The following is a 23,645-nucleotide window of genomic DNA, read 5'->3' on the forward strand; positions in this document are numbered from 1 at the left end:
TACTTCTTAGCGATAGCTTTGGTTTTCGCACACACTTCCCAACCCTGTTTTGGCTCTTGTTCATTTCAACAGAGATTCTACTCACAGATTTTTGTTCTATCGCAATGTATTGCCGTGTATGTATATCTTATTTCCACCAGTAGTATTTTGTTAACTTCCATTTTGCACGGAGAAAAGTCTCTGGCTTTTCCCATTATGCTGAAATTACAGGACTAAACAGAATAAAAGATTGATACACGAAACATGTCACGATCATTTTAACCCGATATGGACGACGAAAACAAATTTGTAACGTTTCAACGCATTGTTGTATTGCAAGCCCGAGCATTTTTTTTTATTCGAAACGACGAACGTTTCATATCCGTTACGTTTCGAGGATTGTATTTGACAAGTAGCGAAGCCTGGCGGCTTCAGTGTGGATCACAGCTTGATACCGAAAACAATTCTTTTTCTTCAACAGGAAAATAATTCCGTCCATAAAGGGTTAAACTGGCTTATTCGATCTGTTGAACGCTTTGAATGACATTAACTTCTTACGACAGCAGCCACAACACTTCAGACTGTATCTTATTGATAGGAACCACAATAGCTATCTACAACTGAAACACCACTTTCAGAATTCCCCCCTCACTAATACCATCTGCTGTTCAACTATGATATCACCGCTTCAACTGTACAGTAAACAAATGAAGGATCCTATATTGGTGGTTTAACAATTAAATTAAATGTTCTAGAACTCAGAAAGTAATACTCCTACATCAATTTTGCATTTTTCGAGCTTGAGTCTAATAATTTGAACACGTCTGTACAATCATATTCCTCTGGCTTTTTTCGGACAAACTCTGCAAATATAATGTACTACAATATTTATAAAACTGTTCTCTCTGGAGAATTTTTAAAGCACCACTGTAAATTTAAACATTAATTGCTACAAATAAAAATACAATTTTTCGCTAATTATTAAGTTGCTGTAATTAAGGCTTATTTCGGACTCACACGGGCTCGGGCGTAAAGGATATAACGGATTTTGGACTCAGGTCGGGCCTCACATTATAAATCCAAGAGTCGGACCGGATTCAGGCTTAAAATTCCAGCCCCTGCAGACTTCTATCACAGGGATAGCGAACACAAATTGCAAGTAAATTGAAAACTCGTTGTTTATCGGTGCACTCACATTGGTCACAACAGATGAATAATATCACGCGACACCTTGTAATCAAGGATCCCAGTTTCGATTACCAGGGGCTACACTCTAAAATGTTAATTTGTTTCGAAGAAACCTAGGATGATAAGTTACCAATTCTTTTCGAGGTATCTACCTTCTCAACACGACTTTTCCCTGTGTTTGTTACATAATCAGTATTGTTGCTTTTATGGCTCATCTACTCCGATACGTTGTAAACAGTCTGTTGTCCGCTACATGGCAGGGGAAAAGGGGTAGACCTACATGGTAACTCAGAGGTAGTGTGCACCTTATGGCTAGGGGTCCCACTTTAGATCTGCGACCAAGTGAGTTTGTGAAGAACATTGTATCTATTGTTCTTTTTTTCGTTATTTTTTTTGTGTCGAAACTCCCATATTCTCGCAAAATTCTCGTTGGACCAATTCTTCCAAAATCGTTAGCTATTGTTAATGTATGTCTCCTTTAGCATACAGGTCATGATTGTGGATCATCAACCTGCAGATATAAAAATTTTATTTAATTTCCTTTTATCCACTATATTCAGTCCCTACTGTGATTATGCAACCATGTACAACAGACCAAAAATCCTTTGCCATATTGATTCAGTTGAAAATATCGATGGTCTGTCAACGACTTGTTGTTACTTGATGGGACTTTTGTTCCATCTACCATGAATCGGAATCATCTGTTCTAACAGAATATCCAGGACTCCCCACTTCCTGTGAGGGACTCCCTTACGCCGCCACTGAACGATTCATAATCATGCATTTTTGGATAGAGCAGATCACAAGTCTGAGGCAAAAACATGCCGCATCAGCTCAATAGCTAATAGTTTTGGATATTCGCCCGCAAAGTTCATTTTCCCACGGTTTTGGATAGTCTTAGCACTGTCCTGAAACTATGCACTTTTGACCAGGGCTCCATATGAACTTTTTTCCTTATTTTGATGTGAGGAATCACCTGTTTCAGTTTGTCGGTGTAGTTCGTTAACACTCGGTTTCATTAACATAGGTTGTTTCTAAACAACACGCTCGTGGGTTTTCTCTGGGTTCTCCCGTTTCTTACCACTTTCTTCATTCCACCATTTCATTCATTTGTCATCATCACCGTCTCCTTTAATCTAACCGGCATAATCGTGGGACGTAAAACTCAAAGATTTTTTCAAAACAACGCAGAAAACTTTTGGAAACCCACTTCTATACTTTTTCTATGGACAGGGTTGATCTATACTTTTTGTCTTATCTTGGTGTGAGGATAAGACAGAAAGTACAGACCAACACAAATGCTGTGCACAAATGCTTCCTTTCAGAGTTATAGGCTGCCGAAAAAAATGAAAAAAATTAACTTCAAAGGTCCATAGCTTCAATACTACAGTAGTAGAGTCAAGACTTGACTTAGGAACTAATATGTGACCTATCCAAAAATACATGTTTCAGAATCCTGCGGTACTGTGGAAATTTTTATGTCATCCATCGCCCTCACGATAATAAATTCGCCATTCTTAACAATTTACGTTATCTTTTTTTTCAGTTTGGCACACTGATATATTTGTAACAGAATTGAGGTTTGGTCGAACGCCTTTCTAATTCTCAACCATCCCAACGGCCCTGTATTTGGGTTGCCTACTATTGCAGGAAAGTGAGAATTGCAGGTGAGAATGCACTTTTGGAGTCGTCCATACAATCACTTTATCAACTTAAAGTTAATCATATAACACTAAAACAGTGCTTGAATCTGACTTGGAAGAGCTAGTGTTTCGCACAAGATTCGAGAACGTTTTCCTCTAGCTTCGAATTCACAATGGACTTCTTATCTCGTTGGTAAGGGTAATCATATGAATAGTAGGTGAATTACATCGATTTTTTGTGCCATCGTTTCTTTTCATACCTTTTTTTCTGCCTCTTTCAGCCTTTGGAGCATAAGCGCGGGAAGTTAAGAAACAAGCCTTCTTTATTTATTTATTCCATAGAAAGTGGTCTCGGGTTCAAACCCTGCTCCCGCCAAGTGAACTTTGTGGTGGACAAACACCGTGTGTGTGGGTATTCTCGAGGTTCTCCCGTTTCCTCCCACTTTCTTCATTCCACCACTTCATTCATCTCTCATCATCACCGTCTCCTTTAGCCTAACCGGCATAAACGTGGGACGTAAAACTCAAAACTTTTAATTTTATTTCCCTAGAAAGTGAGAAAAAGAAAAGGAAAATTCAGACAGAAACATATTACACACACCGTAAAGTCCAAAGAAAATTTGACCATTTTTAATAAGAGACTATAAAATAATATTAATAATATACATGTGCAATGAATACGTGTATCAGGCGTGCATCCAGAAATTCTTTTTCGAAGGGGTCCAAGCTTTGTGGGAGGGGAGAGGTCCAATCCTACAATCAACTACGTCTATGAAGTATTAAACGGGTATTATTTTGTACCTGATAAGTAATTGTAAAATATTTCCACCTATATTTTCAGAAAGAAATGATAGAGCTAGCTTATTTTTATAAGAGAAAGAGTACAGATGAAGTATAAGATCAAAATTGCATGCTACATAAGTCATTTCCATGTTAAACAAATATAGTTTCATTAAGAAAGTGTACAAATGTATGTTGAGTTAGGAAGTTTTTATGGGGAAGGTGTCCGAACTCGGTGGAGTCCCTCTCCGCCGAAAGTGTGCCTCTGGTATCAGTTGAGTTGTTGAGTTGAGTTGATTTTAGTTTAGCGTCCCTTCCAGGCTATATGAGAGGTGGACCTACTGATTAACGTGGAATCCGAACCACATGAGCCCCCGCCGGGAATTGAACCCGGGTCCTGGTATCAGTGTTAGCGCTTTCACCTCTGTTGGTGGGGTCTCTGGTTAGATCCCAGCTCCCACAAGTAGGCTTTGTGGAGGACAAGCACATGTGCAAAGATGTTCTCGGGGTTCTCCCGTTTCCATCACTTTTATAATTCTACGATTTTTTTATCACCACCACCATCATCATCAACGTTTCTTTTAGCTTACACAGCAAAAACGTGAGATGTTAAACTGAAATAAAATCAATACTAATTATACTACAAATACTAATTATACTACAAATACTAATTATACTACAAATACTAATTATACTACAAATACTAATTATACATTTTTAATCTTAATCTCTGGAAATCGGCCACTTTTTGGCCAATATCTCGGGAATGGTAAGAGTGACGCGACAATTCCATCACTCTCTCAGACAGCTTTCGATGCTCTATGAAATGAAGGGCTCAAAATTTAAAAATATCGCAAATAACAGACAGACAGACACACACACATAGAGAAATCAGTAACGAACATTTTAAGTTCGTTGATAATCATATCTTTGAATATACTTAAGCCCAAACAAATATCTTTCGTTCTTTCTTTTTCTTCGTTGTTTCTTAAACCTATTTTCGAAATAACGAAAAATAAAAGAACATTTTTTTCTTTGATTTTTTGAAAACAAAATTTCTACTATTCTTGCTTTAAAATTGCACTCAAGTGTACGACTAATATCATTAGATATTATCAACAAGTCTTGGACATTTTTCATGACGTTTTTCTTAGCCAATCAATGCAAAGAATAGGTGACGTATGCAGAGCGCGGGGAACATTCATCTGTTCCATAACAGAAAGCCGCGAGTTCCTATTATCCAGTTGGATTTCAACCTTTAACTAGCTGTATCCACAATGGGTTTAGCAAGTTTCGTTTGCCTTTTCGGTAAGTATAGGATCAAACTTTGAATTGCTTAGTGTTATGTTTGTATGTTCCGCCAAAAGCTGTTAACTCCGGAATATGATACCCAGTGACATATGAACTGGTTTTCATCCCTCCACGACAAGTGTGTCGCCCACCCACTTTAGTAATAAGATCAACAGAAGGGGCGTTGCATGGATTAAAACTTCAGATACATTTTCTTTCAGGTAAGTACAAAAAGAACTGTGCTATCTTACACAATATTTTTTGTTACGAAGATACTATCACTTTAATGTTATTATTTGTTTTTTATTATTATTACTCAATTGTTCTAAGTGAGCTTCATAAAAAATAAAAACATATTCTTTAGTAAGTGAGAATGAACATTTTTGTGAGTGGCATTTATTTTTGCAAGGGGAAAGTTCAATCGTAAAAGAACATTTACTCTATGTTGTGTGGAACGATTAGTTTAGTGCGGCCGTGTTCGCTCAGTGGTAGAACACTTCCTTCTGGTGCGTAGAGTCCCTAGTTCGATTCCAATCGCGCTAAATAAACTTTTTGGTGGACAAATATCATGTGCGAGGGCTTTCTCGAAATTGTCCCGTTGCCTCTCACTTTCTTTATTCCACTATTTTGTTCATTATCATCACCGTTTTCCTCACCCTCGGTGCATAGTTGTGAGGCGTTAAATTAAAATAATTAGAAACAGTGTTATCAGGGGCGCCCGAAGGGGAGGGCAGGGTGGGTGCCCGAGCCCCTTCCCTGGCTCACGAAAATGTATTAAATTTCTCAAAATTTTCTTAATACAAATAAAAACAATACCAAACATAAAATAGCAACCAGGGATTTGAGCCCCCCCCTAGAAATTTTTCTTCGGGCGCCCATGAGTGTTATTAATATTTCAAAGTAACTACTGCTATTTTAACATAATTATTATACTTCAATGTTGTATTCTAAACAAGGAATATGAAGCAATGTTAAAACGAATTTGTGATGTAAATAACTGATGTAAAAATGTTTAGAGATTATTAAAAGTGTGGTAGTACCGGTATTAACTCTCACCAAATTTTAACATTTCTTTTAATATTAAAACTGTTTCTTTTTTAAATGAAGGAAAATACGGGAGATGCTTTATTTGAGTCTTTTAGTTTAACGTTACAAAATTCACACATGTAGAGTAAAGTGGGGTAATTCCGATCGGTGGGGTAATTGCGATCATTGAATTACTCAAAAGTGACATGACCTGGTGGCCCAACTATGCTTACCCCTCTAGCAGGAGTCACAAAGTACTCACGAAGAGGAAGAAGGACCTTTGTTCAGTTGTTCTGTGCAAGCGCTTTCGACATTTGTGTTTTCTTGCTTTTCGTTGTAAATTTTGGTCTGGTTATTTTGCGTAGTAAGTACTTGTTATTTTTCTAAGAGTCTCTAACCCTTACAATATTCCATAGCATGTCCTTTTACGAAATTAACTTTGTATGTTTTATTCCGTGTATTTAAATGTTTAACCTGCATGGCTTTGTTTAATATAAAATGGCGAGTCGGGGTAACTTCGATCAGAGTTGATCGGACTTGTACTTACGTGATCGGAATTGCCCCAATGTGTAATAATGTAACTACGGTACGCAGAATCTTTTCAATTATGGTATGAAGTGATAGTAGTACTTAGTTTCTGCTATATATATATAAATCCTATTCTTCTTAACATCTTGGAGGAAATTTTGTGGGAATATAAATTTAAAAAAAAAAAATAGAAAAATCAAGTTTACAGACAATCAGATTCCAACCCGAAACGGAGAAATGCCTAATTATTGACTCTGGAATACGTAAATAGACATAAAATTGGATATCTCTATGCAATAAGGCATTGGTTAAACATAGTGTCATGAAAAAGTTTTTATTCGGAGTTTCTATAGCAACGGTATCAATTTTAAGAGCCTCGGGTCTAATGGGGCCCAATCCTTGTACTTGCTTGCTACCATTAACATGAACGTTTATTTTTAAGGTTAATAAATTTATATAGTATGCTGTTCTATAGTATGGTTTGGGCACTTTTTCATCCATAATTGAAACAAATATATTGGTAGGTGTACAATGACAGCAAAACTCATAGAATGTCCAAAACTTATGCAATTTTTAAAATTCTGTATACTTACTAAATGGCGATCGAAATTCCCCCAAATCGGGGTAAGTTCGATCAAACGCAACATCCGAAAACAAACGATATTTTATCTTTCTCCTGCTTGTGAGCTACAATATGGAAGCAGCAATTTGTAGCAAAAAGTTCGATAAGTAATTTTTTACATTAATTACCACCCTACAACTACACTGTAAAAAATTTCGCCTTAAATTTACTGACCGATTACCGTCAACTCTCGCTGCCATCCGATTACCCTAAATTTTACGGACCACCGTTTTTTCATAAAAACGACAGACCGTATATTTAGAAGCAAAATAATATTGACCGTGTTTAGAAACAAATTTGGTACCGTATATTTTACGGTAATTTACCGTAATTTTTAGGGGTCGTTTTTTTAAAAAAAAAAAGCACAGGTGTGTTATTACTGTACAAGATTTACGGTAATAACACACCTGTGCCCTCTTGCTAGATCCAGTAAGAAATATATTGACCAATTTTCATCGAATTGCTGGAAACTGTATCAGTACACACACTGGCTAGCAATAATTTTTCTGGATGGATGCAACTAGAGTGCACACTGGTCCACTGCTATTAAAGACTACTTAACTACAGAAAACAAAAGTGAACGAAAGAAGCGTTGCACCTAGGACGTACATAATATCCATAAAAATAAAAGTTGAAATTAATTCTTAGTTTGTAATATCGAACCCTTTTTCTGATATCATCTTGAACATACATTGCTTTTTCTTTTCAAAATTACTAATTTTGTCATGTATTGAAGAAAACACCAGAAGAGGATTCGATATTACATACAAAAAAAAAAAAAAAAAATCTTGAATTTTATAGCTGAGTTTTCGCACGCTTTGAAGATGTATTTGGAACAAACATCCATGCCCTTTTAAGATATTCATAAATCGATATTCTGTTACAGTGTCAAGACTAGCTTTATTGCATGTATTTTCGCTATGAGTACCAGTAGACTAATAGACCTCAAATATTCTAATCAGCGATTCATTTGATTAGTCGCATTATTACGGTCTTTAGATAACCAAGCAGGCACTCGATAACATAGCTTAGAATGACCAGAAGTACGACTAAACAAGTGTAAAACCATATGACTTCTCACAACACTGCCTACAGTATTCAGTATCCGCTATCTCAAATTAATAAATACGTGTTTGCATAATTATGTAACAGTGGCATCAATGCTAAAGAAAAAAAATCACCAAACTTCCAGAGTATCGAACTTTTGCATATTTAGACTATTAAACGCTCAAATGTATTAACAAGACACCAGAACAGATTATAGGTACTCAGAACAAAATTAAAGATAAAAACATTTACAGAAATATTTTTCAAATCTAACAATTTATTTATCCAGAAAAAATTATGACAGCAAGGGCGCCCGATGAAAATTTTCTAGGGGACTCAACTCCCTGGTTACTATATACCCTGATATTTTTTATTTGTATTAAGAAATTTAATACTTTTTCACTAGCTAGGGGAGCGACCCCCTGCCCCTCCTTCGGGCACACATGAGTGACAGTATACTTTTGTTTCTGTAACTTGAAAAATTCCAGTTGATGCAACACAATTTATGTAATGCTGTTACGGTAAACTGCAAAGCACTTTTCCTAAAAGTTTTTTTTTTTTTTTTTTTTTTTTTTTTTAAGTATTTCAACATTGTGATTCTAATTCTAGCTTCACAAACCACCCGTAGTTGGCTGCATTATCATAAGACATTATACATCCAGCAGCTTCTTGGTTCGAATCGTTGCACTTTGGAGCGATCTGCTTGCCACGATAGCCAACTAAAGTTTTGTTTGTCACTGAACAAAGTTCAAATATTAACATGGTGCTTTCCCATACATTACCTTGCTTAATGTTGAATTTCCAGGATATCTTCAACAGTGGTAGGCTTATTGTATATATCACACCAGAAAACCACACACTAAACAAACAAACAAACAAACAAAAGAAAGAAACAAAACAAAACAAAGCACAACACACCCAAACCTACGCGCCACCAATCCTCGCTTCGAACATGTGCTTTTTCTCTCCAATGCGCATGCCCAACACAAACATCTGACAGGAAAACGGTCTCCTACCATTATTTTAGAAAAACGGTAAACCGTATATTTTTTATGGTAGGAGGCACTTATTTTCACGGTTATTGGTTACAGTGTAGTAGTTTTCCCTTAAGTGATCGGCATTCCCCCACTTTACTCTATGCTAATTAGAAACAGAATCGAACCTCACATACCAAGAGCTACCTGTCTTCGTGGCATTTAAATAACATTTATGAAAAAATCATGCTTTAATTTGTACCACCTCAAGGGATTCTCGCCTTCCTTTCTTCGTAAACATTGATAGCATGTAATATGAGCCATCAGAGGTCTCGCCTTAACTTTGATGTCTATGGTTCTGTGTTCAGCACCCGAGCGGAAAATTGCTATTATTATTATTATTATTATTATTATTATTATTATTATTATTATTATTATTATTATTAAAATATGTCTTGATAATTTACTTAAGCTTATGATTTCTCTTCTTTGGTTATGTGAAGAAAATTTTGGAGTTTTGGATTCTCTCCGTCTCAGGGCACTTTCATGATTTTTTCTTTAGATTTAACGCATGATTATATCTATGAGATTATTAGGATTCTTTTTCATTTTCGACCGGAACTAGTCAGAAAAAATTAAATTCCGGTCAATCGTGTAGTCCGTGATCAATGTCTGTGCTAGGACATAGGAACTCTTGAAGTTTTACGTCCCACGTTTATGCCGGCTAGGCTAAAGGAGACGATGATGATGAGAAATGAATGAAATGATGGAATGAAGAAAGTGAGAGGAAATGGGAGAACCCCGAGAAAACCCACGCACATGAAGTTTGTCCACCACAAAGTTCACTTGGCGCGAGCTGGGATCGAACAAAGGACTCCAGGCACCAGAGGTGAACGCTCTACCATTGAGCCACCGCGACCCCTGCTGGAATATAGGGTTTCTGGTGTTTGTAGTGTTATTTAGTTACAATTTACTGAATTTTGTTTCAATGGCCAGAAATAGTGTAATAAGAAGAGATATGTTGCCCTCACACCATCTAAAAAATCGTTTTGTTTGCTCCAGTCATCTTGTTTTTTGATCACTCATTTTTATGACATACGTCCGACGCGTATTTATATCGTAAGGAGAAGTTATTGTAAAGTGAATCTGCACCCATGAATGCAATTGTTACCCTAAGGAAGAGTTTCTAAGACACTATCAGTGAATTTCGCGATGAATTGATTGCATATAATAAGTTGGTAGGTAATAGGATAGGACGCAATCATTTCCAGGGCACATCAGTTTAAACACATACTATCAATTTCTACGCAATTATTTGGGCATGTATCAGAGTAAAAACAATCCAGAACGACTTAGGAAATCATTTAATGCAAGAAGCCTTTTTCTTAAACAATTTTAATTTGACTGGCTATTCTTAATCTACACTAAATTTGAAAAACCATCTGTGATACCTAGGATTAACATTTTTTAGTTTCATTGTGATACAAAGCAGGATGCTACTTGTATGCATCAATTAGAATTTCAATCGCTTCCCGTTTCCACAGCATAACCTATTCATATAACTCATAGTGATTTTCGTTTGTTCTGCGATGCAATGTTGGTTAGAAATAGAACAAATTTTATATTAGAACGGTTGTAACAAGTGTTGTAAGCAACCCGAAAATTGTATACAACTTCGTATCGTACAAGTAAAAATTCTACTTTGATTAAACATTTGATACAATATATGACGGAATATTTGATCATCTATAACCAGCTTAAGGAATGAAAACATTTAATTGGAGAAAAACAAAACCGCTCACTTCTATAATCGACATTACTAGAATTCTACATTTGTAAATATTACTTATTACAGTCAGAAAGTCAATTGATATCTTTCAACTATAACGTAAATTTTCATAATTAGCAGTCATATCTTAAAGAGAAAAATGCACAGAACTGAAAAGTAAATTTAGTTGGTGTTTGGGTGTCAATTCATTTACAAATCATGTTAGTTTACTTACAATATGTACATCGTTTAGAGATCATTTAATACGGGCTCCAGGCCTTAGAGCCTTCTGCCAACTACGAGTATAAAATTTATAGGTTGCTTTTATTTGAAAATCACTTAAAAAAGAAAAGAAGTTTTTCTCCATTTTTAGAGTTAAACAAGGGAAGAAGTGTTTCTCCATTTTTATGTGATTGGGCAAAGCATTGAATATTTTATTTGTCATATGTCTGGGGCCCTGCTGTACCAGTGATAATCTAATAACGTAAGAATTTTTGTTCCGATCTCTAATGTTAGAATGATGATTTTTCACCCCATTTTCATTTTGCGTTAGACTGAAAACGAATGCTTCGTATATGTAAATAGCTAGAACTGTTAATATCATTCACTTTTTAAAGTACGATTACACAATCTTAGCGTATTAGTAACAACAGTCTTCCTGATTTTCGTAGTACAATTATTTCAGGAACTGTTAACAACATAATTTGAATAGGTTCTTTTTATTTTGAGCGTTTTCTGAGAAGTTTGTTTTAAAAATAGAATTTAAAATGAAATTCGCTTGGAATATTTGGAAACACAAACAAAAACTGTGTTTTCTTATCAGCTCTGAGAATTGCCAAGTGCTATTTTTCTCTCTTTCTTATTTATTTCTTTTTTTCGTTTCTTTTTTTAACGATTTTAGTTTTTCCATTTTATTGAGCAGAATGCGTCATCCTGCATTGTTGAACGCGAAGCACATTTATTTTTGGCTGTCTCATTTTATTGAAAAATATATCAGTCGGGCTCGTTGTATAGAACAATAATATGCTTACTTTATTGATGGTAATATGTCAGTGGAGGCCCGATATAGCACAACGTCTTAATACACTTGCGTTTGGATATTTCACTTCATTGACTAAGTTGTTGACGAGATCCAGTGTAATAGTCAATTTCATTCAAATGCAATGCTAACAAACTGAAAATGTGTCAGTCGCAGGTTCGAGTCTTGTCTAGGAAATGTTATCGTTTGCCCGTTTCACCGTTCATTTAATCTTAATAAATAATTTCTCTCTCTCTCTCTCTCGATATATATATATATATATATATATATATATATATATATATGTGTGTGTGTGTGTGTGTGTGTGTATTTATATATCAACTTTCCCCAATATGTGAAGAAATAAATACTTGTCGATTTTATATAAGTAACTAGCATATATTACCCGCTTCTCTGGGTTGAAATGAAAATTTAAATGCACAACTCTATATCTTATGTGTGTAATATCAGTGAAATATGCTAGTTGCGTTTTTAATGGCATCGATTTAAACAGCATGGGAAAGATCATTGATCATCTTGGCGACCCCGAAAACCATGGATTCGACACTAATATTTGTAATTTCGATCATATATATATATATATATATATATATATATATATATATATATATATATATATATATATATTTATTTATTTATTTATTTATTTCCCCCTCCCCATGTTGCGAGCCATGGGGCGTCATCGTTCATCTCAGCGACCCCAAAAATGTGGATTCAGCACAAATATCGGTCATATTCGATCATTTTTAAATCTCTCTTCCTCTCCTTCTCCCAAGTTGCGGGCTTGAATTTGAATTTAAACGGGATCGAAAGTATCACTGTTCATCTAAGCGACCCAGAAAACTATAAATTCGACACTGATAGTGGCCATTTTAGACCATTTTTATATATCTCTTTTTCCCCTCCCCCAAGTGGCGGGGCTGATTTTGGTTTTAAACCGGATCGGAAATGTCACTGTTCATCTAAATGATCCCGAAAACTATGGATTAGACACTAATATTGGTGATTTTCGATTATCAATATATATAGCTCCCCCTCCTCCGTGCTGCGGCACACGGCATCAGAATTGTCACTGTTAATCTCAGCTACTCCTAAAACTATGGATTCGACACTAAAATTAGTCATTTTCGATCATTTTTAAATGTTTATCCCCCTCCCCTACGTTGTACCCTCCCCCTCCCAACTATCAGGCTGAACTTGGATTCAAACAGCATCAGAGGTGTCACTGTTTCTCTCATCGACCCCGAAAACTATGGATTCAACACTAATATCGGTAATTTTTGATCATTTTTAAATTTCTCTCACCTCCCTCCCTCGGTATATATAGCTACCCATATATCTCCCACACCTTTTCCTTACCTACGTTGCTCCGTAAAACTTAAATCACGAAAACGATCCCAGGCCTGAACCTAATCTATGTTGAGAGTTTGATCAAGATCGGTCGAGTGGTTCAGGAGTTATTAAGTTTTATTTATTTTTCTATACCCCCTCCTCCGCACCCGCCCCTCAGTTCTATCATCAAAGTGAATAGCCTAAAATCAGCCTAACCTTGAATCTCATGCATGTTTCAAATTTAATCGAGATCGGTCGGGCGGTTCAGGAGATTAGAGTCACAAACATAGTGATTTTCAATTTTATTATTACGAACTTATTATTACGGTTAGAATAAGATTTATGGAAATTGGTTAAATTATTTTCTCCCATCGTAAAGCGGTGGATTCATCAAAATTTATGCAAATCGATAGGTAAAATCATTAGCCCATTCCCATGTACGAATTTTTTTTTTCTAGAGATACCCACAAATAATTTTCTTTATCAAACTTCAGATCAAGTCCAGTGAGCGTTTCTGAACCTGGAATAAGATTTTTCCCTTTTTTGTGGAAATTGTTACTCAAAATTCTTGACCCTCAATTTGAATTTTAAAATAGTCATTTCTAAATGACTTGCATTTTAGAAAGGTAGCTGAATCGCCTTCTTACATGGCATATGCATATAGCACTTATGCCCGAGTTTCTTGATTGTATGCCCAGCGCCCTAGAAGAAATTTATAAGCATATGGAAAAGCTCTTTAAACACTCTGACCAGTTTTCGGAGTGAAGTTTATGAAAACCATATCTTACCTTAGTGTAGGATACTAGGAGAGCATTTGTGCAATTTTTGAAATTCCTGGGCACAATAGTATCGTATCGTAAAGAGCTAGAAAATATTTAACCTCTCTTTCCATCATCTTAGAAAATCTTAGAAAGTTTTGCCTTAGAAAGTATATTTGTACTGTAAAATCCGAGAAGAAAATTTGTACAAAATTTCAGTTTTGTACGCAAAACGGATTTGGAGATTTGATGAAAGATAAGAAAAGATGCAAGTCCCTTCTTGTCCCCTTTAAATTACATATTTAATAAAATTATGTCTCATTCTTAGCCTAAGGCTTATGGAGAGCATGTGTACAGTCAGCGACAGAAGTCCTTTCCGTTTCAAGAAATTAGTTTCGTAAATAACATAAGAATGGAGGATCAATTTGAGTACAGTTTTCAGTAAATTAAGAAAAGCTGTACGTTGCAGCCTTGAAACTCGGTGAAACTGTGTACGTTCCACCGTCATTCTCAAAATATATTTTACCAAACGGAAAGAACTTCTGTCACTGACTGTACACGGCTTCAAGTTCCTACAACTAACAGTTTGGAAGATTTAGTGACTGGTGTTTTGATGCATATTGGATACTCTTATGTAGCACCGAAGTAATGAAGGACGAGACTTAATAGTAACGTTGGCTCGAACCGTAAACTCCACTCCAAAAGCTGAGCAGAGGGTTAAAAGATTTTCCAATTTCTTCTAGAGCGCTGGGCATATAGCCAGGAAACTCGGACATAGTGTTATGTATTATGAGAGAAGGTAATAAGCTACCTTTTGAAAATGCAAATTATTTAGGAGTGACTATTTTAAAATTCATTTTGAGAACAAAGGGTTTTGAGCAAAAATTTCCACAAAAAGGCGGAAATGTTATTTCGGGTGCAAGAACGCGATTTAACATAGTCTGAACATTGATAAAGAAAATTATTAGTGGATATCTTTAGAAAAAATAATTATAAATTCCGTACATGGAAATGGAGTAATGATTTTATCTATCGATTTGCGTAAATTTTGGTGAATCTACCACTTTACGGTATAGGTAGTATATGCAAGACGAATCCTCCGAGTATGGACTGTTTTCCACCACAGTGTCTCATCTACAAGAGACCAGCACTGCAGGTCTCCGCCACCGGCTTCTGTTAGAAAAAAAAGGCATTTTCTACTAAATGAACACCGCTAAACAAAGTAAAGAGAATCACACAAAACGTTCACTTATGAACGAATGAACTTGAAGGATTAAAAATATCTGAATGTTTTCGCCTAGATGTTTATGCAAGCCGTAACTCTTTACTGTATTGAGGGTTATATGTTAGCGTTATGCGAGAAAATGTATTTGTGAATGTATGGGATATACATAACCACCGTTAAATCATCGTTACCTGTAGATGTTAACTACATTCACAAACTCGGCCGATATAATGGCTCTAGTTGCGTGTTGCGAGAAAACGGAATTGAAAAATTTGCTGTCGTTCAAGAGTTATCATGTGGAATAACGGACGCACTAAAATTATAATCTTATAGGACCCATTGGAGTGATCCTAATAAAACGAAGAGGAAGTGAATTGGAGTTAGAGTAATCTAAGAACATTCAAGCCAACAGGACGTCGCATGGTCCAGGATTCATTTCTGATTTTAGAACCGGTAAAGTCAATGGAAAGCTACAAAAGTTTTAGTTGGATGATATGTGGTAAGCACATCCCTTCCCATAGCCTGTTGTTTGTGGGTTGCTAAATAGGTGTTCATTGCCTTTTAATTCCTTAAACTTCTCAACTGTTTCACGATGCTAGACCAACATCGAGGATTGTCTGAACGGTTGCCTACAAGAAAAGAGTTGAGCCTGTCTCCTATAGAAAAGGTGTGGTGAAAGTGATGTTTTTTTCTCTGAAAGTGTATCTGTAGCTATTGGAAGAGTTTTGTCTCGAAAATTGTGTTAATCTCGTCTCGTTGAAAACCCTAATTATGATCCATGAAAGAACCAATCCTATCGCCAAACACCCATAAAGACGCTCGCTACTATTCCACTGCATAGTAGGACTCGGTCTATTTTGAAGATACGACCCAGTTTTCTCTTCTTTCTTCTTTCAAGAGACAATACGAAAGAAGAAAGTGTGGCGATCTTCAAAAAGAAAAGATATTCGAGATTTCAATACATTCACAGGTTTTATGGTCCCTACATACCGCAAATGTAATTTTTCAGTATCAGTCCGTTTGTTCGTTCGTTCTTCCTGACTCGGCTAGAGGTTATATCGTTCAACGTATTATAATGTACCCAGCCAAGTATCATATGCAAGCATTGCAGACTACACTTTATTTGGTGCCACATGTCAACGAAGAAAGAAGATGTCATTTACATTAGCGCCAGTGTCGAAAGGGACCCGAAAATTCGCCTTACAAGGAGGACCAACGAGCACCTTGGACTCAGTCTTCTCTGAAACTGATCGTACCAAACTTTCGCACTCTGGTGGCTTCACTGGGCGTGGAGCATCCCCCTAAAAAACCGTTGCCCTGGTCGGCCGCCTGGGCCATGGAGTATTCCTATACAAACCCCTTAGTCTTATCGGCTTCATTGGGACGTGGAGTATTTCCATAACAAGCCTTACTCTGGTCGGCTTCACTGGTTAGTGGAGTATCCCCATACCAAGCCTTACTCTGGTCGGCTTCACTGGGCAGTGAAATATTCCCATACCAAGCCTTACTCTGGTCGACTTCACTGAGCCGGGGAGTATTTCCATTGAAGGTCTTACTCTAATCGGCTTCACTGAGCAGTGAAGTACTCGCATATAAAGCCTTACTCTGGTTGGCTTCACTGAGCCGTGGAGTATTTCCATACAAAGCCTTACTTTAGTCGGCTTCACCAGCCGTGGAGTATTCCCATACCAAGCCTTACTACGGTCGGCTTCACTGGGACGTGGAGTATTTCCATAACAAGCCTTACTCTGGTCGGCTTCACTGGTTAGTGGAGTATCCCCATACCAAGCCTTGCTCTGGTTAGCTTCACTGGGCTGTGAAATATTCCCATACCAAACCTTACTCTGGTCAGCTTCACTGGGCTGTGAAATATTCCCATACCAAGCCTTACTCTGGTTGGCTTTGCTGGGACGTGGAGTATTCCTATACAAATCTTTACTCTGGTCGGCTTCACTGAGCCGTGGAGTATTCCCATACCAAGCCTTACTATGGTCGGCTGCACTGGGCCGTCGAGTATTCCCATACCAAGCCTTACTATGGTCGGTTGCACTGGGCCGTGGAGTATTCCCATACCAAGCCTTACTTTGGTTGGCTGCACTGGGCCGTGGAGTATTCCCATACCAAGCCTTACTCTGGTTGGCTTTGCTGGGACGTAGAGTATTCCTATACAAATCTTTACTCTGGTCGGCTTCACTGAGCCGTGGAGTATTCCCATACCAAGCCTTACTATGGTCGGTTGCACTGGGCCGTGGAGTATTCCCATACCAAGCCTTACTTTGGTTGGTTGCACTGGGCCGTGGAGTATTCTTATACAAAGCCTTACTCTGGTCGGCTTCACTGGGTCGTGGAGCATTCCGAACCTTATAAATAGAGAAGAAAAGGAATTAAGAGACGCAACTGCTTTCGTGGTTGCTCTTTGTAATAAATTTTTGAGCTTGAAGAATTTTTGTAATAGTTTTTTTTTTTTTTGGTAGTAAAAGGCGGAAGATAGAAACACAAAACGATCTCATATTAACTACTCGACCACCCCGGTATTACAGGAGATTGCAATATTGAGACCAAAGTTTAAACTTAACGTTTTTGTACAATTCTTCAGTGGGCATTTTTTTAACTTTCATCCACTCCTAAAAATAGGTGTAGTTTACTGAAGGATGAAAAAAATGTTGTTTTTTTTCTGAAAACAGATGTATCAATTGTGTTAATTTTCTATAAACTAATATCCACAAATTGTTCTCTTTGGACAATTTTCTCAAGAACGATTAGACAATTTTGTTCATATTCCATGAATAAACATTCCTATAACAATTCTACAACATGACATGATTAATTTATCGTGAAAAATCCCGCCAGAAGTAGTTTGTTGTTGAGAGTGTTTTCAACGATACAGTTTTCCGAAAGCGTCTATTATAATTTAATTTATATTTCGTAAATAAACGGTTCCGTAATAACTATTGCATGACACCATTCAATTTAATCAGGGAGAAGAAGAAAGTTTAGTGCGGTGGCACGTACTCTTTATTTTACTTTCTGAACAAGACTTCTTCTACTGCTAGTAAACATATATAAATAATTTTAGAAGAAAATTTTAAAATTATGCCTATGTCATCATCACCGTCAACATAGGTATTCTGTCACTATTGGCAGGTCACTTGCCGTAACTGAGAAGCTTCCATCCTGCACAGTCTTTCGCTAACCTCTTCGTCTTCACATATGATTTTCTGTTTGATATACCCCATTGATTGTAGTCTCTTTCGCCCTCTCCCCATCTTTCCTGCTACCATAACCTCTAGCACGTTCCTCATGATACAATTACTTCTCAGCCAATGTCCCAACCAGTTTATCTTTCTCTTTTCAATTACATCTAAAATTGTTCTTTTCTCCTCCACCATTCTAACTCCGTCTCATTCGTTATCCGCTCAATCCAGCTAATTCTCTCCATTTTTCTCCACACCCACATTTCAAAAGCTTCCAGTGGTTTTTCATCGCTTTTGCGTAATTTCCATATTTCTGCCCTATACAGTACAATATTCCATACGAAGCATTCTATATATGAGCTCATTCGTGGCTAAGCGGTTCGCACACGTGCCTCTGGTGTGGGTGGGAGGCCCGGGTTCGATTCCCGGCAGGAGATCATGTGGTTTGGATTCCACGTTAACCCCTTAACCGCCATGAGACATCAACGCTATGCCTTACTGTTTTTATAAATTTGTGCCGCCTGGCACTTATGGATGCCTCACACTTTTTTATTTTCGAAGATTATACACACGCTGTACGCAGAATCGGTCCAAATAAAATGAGAAAAATCAAAACTGCGTTTTGGCCCCAGGGATATAGATTTTATAATATATTGTGACAGTTAAAGGGTTAATCATTAGGTTCCGTCTCATATAGCCTCGCTGCTCAAAGAGGCGTTAAACTCAAAATCAACTTAACTCAAGGAAGCATTTTATGAGTGTTTTTCCCAACTCTTAATTCAAAGTCATACACAATATATATATATATATATATATATATATATATATATATATATATATATATATATATATATATATATATATATATATATATATTCCTGTTAAGTGCTTCTTTCGTTATTTCTATCCTTGCTTTTATTCCATGTTTATTGTTAGTACTATCACCACTAATAATACTACCCAGCTATCGAAAACTAGTCGCTTGTTCCATTTTCTTTCCTACTACTTCTGTATTATGCCTCTGTGACGTTAGATTTTTAAAGCCATAATAATATAAAGTGACAAAACCTCTGTGTTCTTCTAGCCAGCGACCCTCTTATTTGGCGCCCATAGGTTATAGCCCATTAGGATATAATTTTAAAAGCCCTGACCGTAAATGATAAACGAAGATCTCATTGATTTTAATCGAAATCTGTTATTTGTGTTGACAATGCTGAGATACTCTCCTACGTTAATTGCAATGTAACCAGTAAATCGTAATTAGCTCACTAGGTGGTGCGGAACTTTGTGTATTTACAGAACAACTTCTAAGTGAGCACACATTTGATGGAGATCGTTTATTCTTTGTAATTATTGTAACATAGAACATAGTATAGCGTTTATTATTTATTTATATGTGAAAATGTTTCTTTGTTAGTATTATTAATAAAATCAGAAATATAGCTCACGGAAAATTTGTTACTCACCGTGCAGAAAAGTTCTTCCAAGTGCTGGGTTGTTGAATACAAAGATGTTAAATTCTGTATCTGTCTGTTAAATATCTCTAAAATTTATAGAGCGTTTGTTAATATATTTACGTAATAGCTCTAATTAATACTAGGTATCAGTGGCGTGGCCCTAAACTCATCAAGAGGTCTCATATGAGCATATACGTAGAGAATGTCATTTTTAAATAGAATCTTGATATCGTGCCCCTGATATACAGTATATATACACAGTCGTATCATTCAGTCATTAGCACCCGTTTGCTGGAATTGTATGTTAAAATTTTTCAGGTTCTCAGAAGCTGTGGTTAGTGTCTCTTCACTTCTACATCCAGTACTTACAAAGACAAATATTTAAAACTATTTTTGAAAACCAATAGCCTATACTAAATATCAAGTACTAAGATGCTATATAATTTATCCCTAGTTATTGTCACTAGTATCAAATGAAACGAAATGACATCTTTCAGTTTAACGTCCCACGTATATGTCCTTTAGGCTAAGGAAGACGTATGATTAAGGCAAGTGGATGATGATGGAGCATTGGGTGGGATGAGAAAGTGGGAGGAAATGGTAGTAATCCTAGAAAACCCACGAGCACGATGTTGTTCACCACAAACTTAAGTTGTTAAACACTAATCATAGAACCTGCGGAATAACCCCCCTATATATGATGTTAACCTAAAGCGTACAGCAACCCGAAGGCTTTGGAGAAACAACTAATACATTTAAACGAAAAATGCATCTAATTATTTCTTTGTGCAACAAACATATCTTCTAAATTCAAGAATTCCACCAAGCAACATACAACTATAGAAATTCGTTATTTTATGTCATTCACCAATTAACTAGAAACTAAGTTCCAATATATGTACCAGTCTCATCCAAATTGATCTGCTTCAAATTTGGAATATGGTGTCTGTTTAATAAAGTTTTTCGAGCGGCACTACATTTGACTGTCGGTAGTTAAATATACGTATGATCCAAGTTGTTATGTATCTCCTAGAAAATTAACTACAGAAAATCAGAAGTTACCTTCATAACCGACACAAACACGAAGGAGACTCCCTTAGTATTTTTTTTTTACTACAAAGTTTACTAGGAGTTATAAGGTTCAAATTCGGCCTAATTTTAGATTTTCCCTATTTTTGACTTGTAATACCCTGTATTAACAAAGCCATTCGATAATAGTGTGTATTAACAAAGCAATTCCTTATTCGATAATAGCGTGTATCATTCCAAAATTAAAGACTGTTATTACTGAAGTAATGTCCCTACTCAACAAATGAAAAAGTTGGCGAGGAAAAGTTCGGTTCAGAAAAGGTAAGGGCACAAGAGATGCAATTGGATTATTAAGAGTGAGCAGTGAAAGGTTTATAGAAAAAGGAAAAGAGGTGTATGTGGTGTTTATTGATCCAGTAAGGCTTTTCACCGCGTAAAAAGGGAGTTGTTGTTGGAAGTTGTAAAGAAGTTTGGGTTGGAATGGAAGCATCGAAGAATCATAAGAACCTTATGAACTAACAAATAAGTGTTAGAATGGGGGAGAAAATGGCAGAGGAGAGTGCAATTGGAAAGAGAGTTCGATAGGTATGCTGTCTCTCGCTTATATTATTTAATAGCTATCTAGAAGAGATCGTGAAAAAAGAAAAAAATGAAATGAAATCTTTAAGTTTTACGTCCCACGACTATGCCGGTTAGGCTAAAGGAGGCGGTGATGATGAGTAATGAATGAAATGGTGGAATGAAGAAAATGGAGGAAACGGGAGAACTCCGAGAAAACCCACGAGCACGGTGTTTGTCCACCACAAAGTCCACACGGCGCAAGCTGGGATCGAACGAGGGACCCCAAGCACCGGAGATGAACGCTCTACCACTGAGCCATCGTGAAAAAAGAGCCTACAAAATTAAGACGGTATTTCATTAGGAGGCAGAATGATTAGGTGATACGGCGCTTGTTGCGGAATCTGAAAAGAAATAAAAAAACATCTTAGAAAACTTGAGGATGGGTTGTGAAGAATATGGGATTAAAATAAATATGAGAAAGACAAAAAGAGAAAGACAAACTTCTCAATTGGACAAGTGACATGCCAATAAAGGCAGAATACCTATGATGATGATGATGATGACTGAATTAAAGAAAATTTAAAATCGATTCTTATCTTTCATTCATTTTACATCCTTATAATATAACTGTTATCTCAAGTTCCTGCAACTAAATTAAAGGTTAGTAGAAATATCAATTTTATCTATCAAATGAGAAGTGCAAAGTTAATAGCTATCATTTGATTATGCACTGATAGTTTAAAACTTTACAAGTAGGGATGCACACGAGACAAGATTTGAGGCTGTCTCGTCTCGAAAATATGCTGTAAAAGCGATATCTCGACTCGAAAAATGTATATTTCTCTATCGGAAGAGTTTTGTCTCGATCTCGACTCGAATTTTGTGAGAAAAATTCTGTCTCGACTCGTCTCGTGCGCATCCCTATTTACAAGTGAAATACATACAGCCGTAAAACATCGTTCTGCATTGGATTTTTCCGTCCATGACCGACCTTTAATTTCTATTTCAACAATCGACCTATTTATTAATTCTTTTCTGCCCAACACTGACCTTTAACTGGACGTTTTAACAGGATTTAAAACGTTTTTACTATTATACACAAGATTTAGAGTCATAGTTTTCTACACAACCAAGGAACCAAAAGCGTAGACACCATAATACTTCACACCCTTCTATAGCTGATCAAGGCCTACCACTTTGCCAAGTTTGTCACATCGAGCGAGTTCTTCTTTTCTTAAAAACAAGAAAAATGTGACCTAAAGTTTGACTTACAAAACTCCAGAACGAGAAGCCTACACAACACAGTATTTAACATGCTTGTATAACGCTTCAAGGACTACCACCATGCCAAGTTTGATCTCCATAAGGATGCGTCTGGTTGAACTCGTACGATATTTTAACGTCCTTGATTTTTCAGTTAAAAATAAAATTGTGAGCCTCGATACAATAATGGTTCAACCAACAATAATTTAAAATTAAATTTAAAGTTTGCCATTCTCTTTCGGAAATTAGTTTACAGAGCTAATGTTTGGCAGCGAGACAACGAAACTCTCAACTTGTATGCTATACTGTATATTTGTACTTGAAATTGATATTATTATTATTATTATTATTATTATTATTATTATCATTATTATTATTATTATTATACCACTATTGAACCCAGGGCCACAAATATAGATGAAAATGTAATGAGAGAGGCAGTTATATGATGTTCAGTGCAGAAATTCAGTTCAAAACAGAGTCTCTGGAGATTCCCTAATTATATCTTGTGGTTAAATGGTTTACACAGACGTCTTCAGTGCGGAAATTTCGAGTTCAATTCGCGGTGCGAACTCACGTGGTTCCGGTTCTGCGGTAAGCTGTAGTTTCACGTCTAATTCCACGTCTAGTTCCCCGTCGGTACTGAAATTAACATTAAGGTAAAACAAAACAAAATCAACTGGAGATTCCCTTGTTACGCGCCATAAAGGTACTAATTTCAGTATGTTTTACTGCCTTTCTAATTAAAAAAAAATATTCTGAACGGTAGGAATATATCATTCACTTGCAGGAAACCAAGATAATAATAGTAATAAAAATACTAACTAGCTCTATGGCCTATGGAACCCAAAGATTCAATGCCGTGTTCACAAAAGTTCTCCATTGACCTCTATCCTTAGCCAACTGGATCCAGTTTCTACTTTGTATTCATATCTCTGCGAA

General features: G+C 36.5%; 1 protein-coding gene across 2 annotated transcripts in view; it reads left to right on the forward strand.

The window, feature by feature from the left end:
- The first annotated feature begins 4,809 nt into the window (after positions 1 to 4,809).
- LOC145687640 (uncharacterized) overlaps positions 4,810 to 23,645 on the forward strand; it is a 76,603-nt gene continuing 57,767 nt past the window's right edge. The window contains exon 1 of one of the 2 annotated variants that reach the window (XM_081761105.1): positions 4,810 to 4,898. In XM_081761105.1, coding sequence (XP_081617231.1) covers positions 4,868 to 4,898 — 31 coding nt within the window. In that variant the 5' untranslated portion in view covers positions 4,810 to 4,867. Of the gene's footprint in view, positions 4,899 to 6,014; positions 6,271 to 23,645 lie in introns of those variants that run through there. The other variant, XM_081761104.1, reaches the window with a different exon arrangement.

Source organism: Thermobia domestica, chromosome 6 (genome assembly GCF_964235325.1).
Source record: "Thermobia domestica chromosome 6, izTheDome1.hap1.1, whole genome shotgun sequence".
NCBI classification, from domain to species: Eukaryota; Metazoa; Arthropoda; class Insecta; order Zygentoma; family Lepismatidae; genus Thermobia; species Thermobia domestica.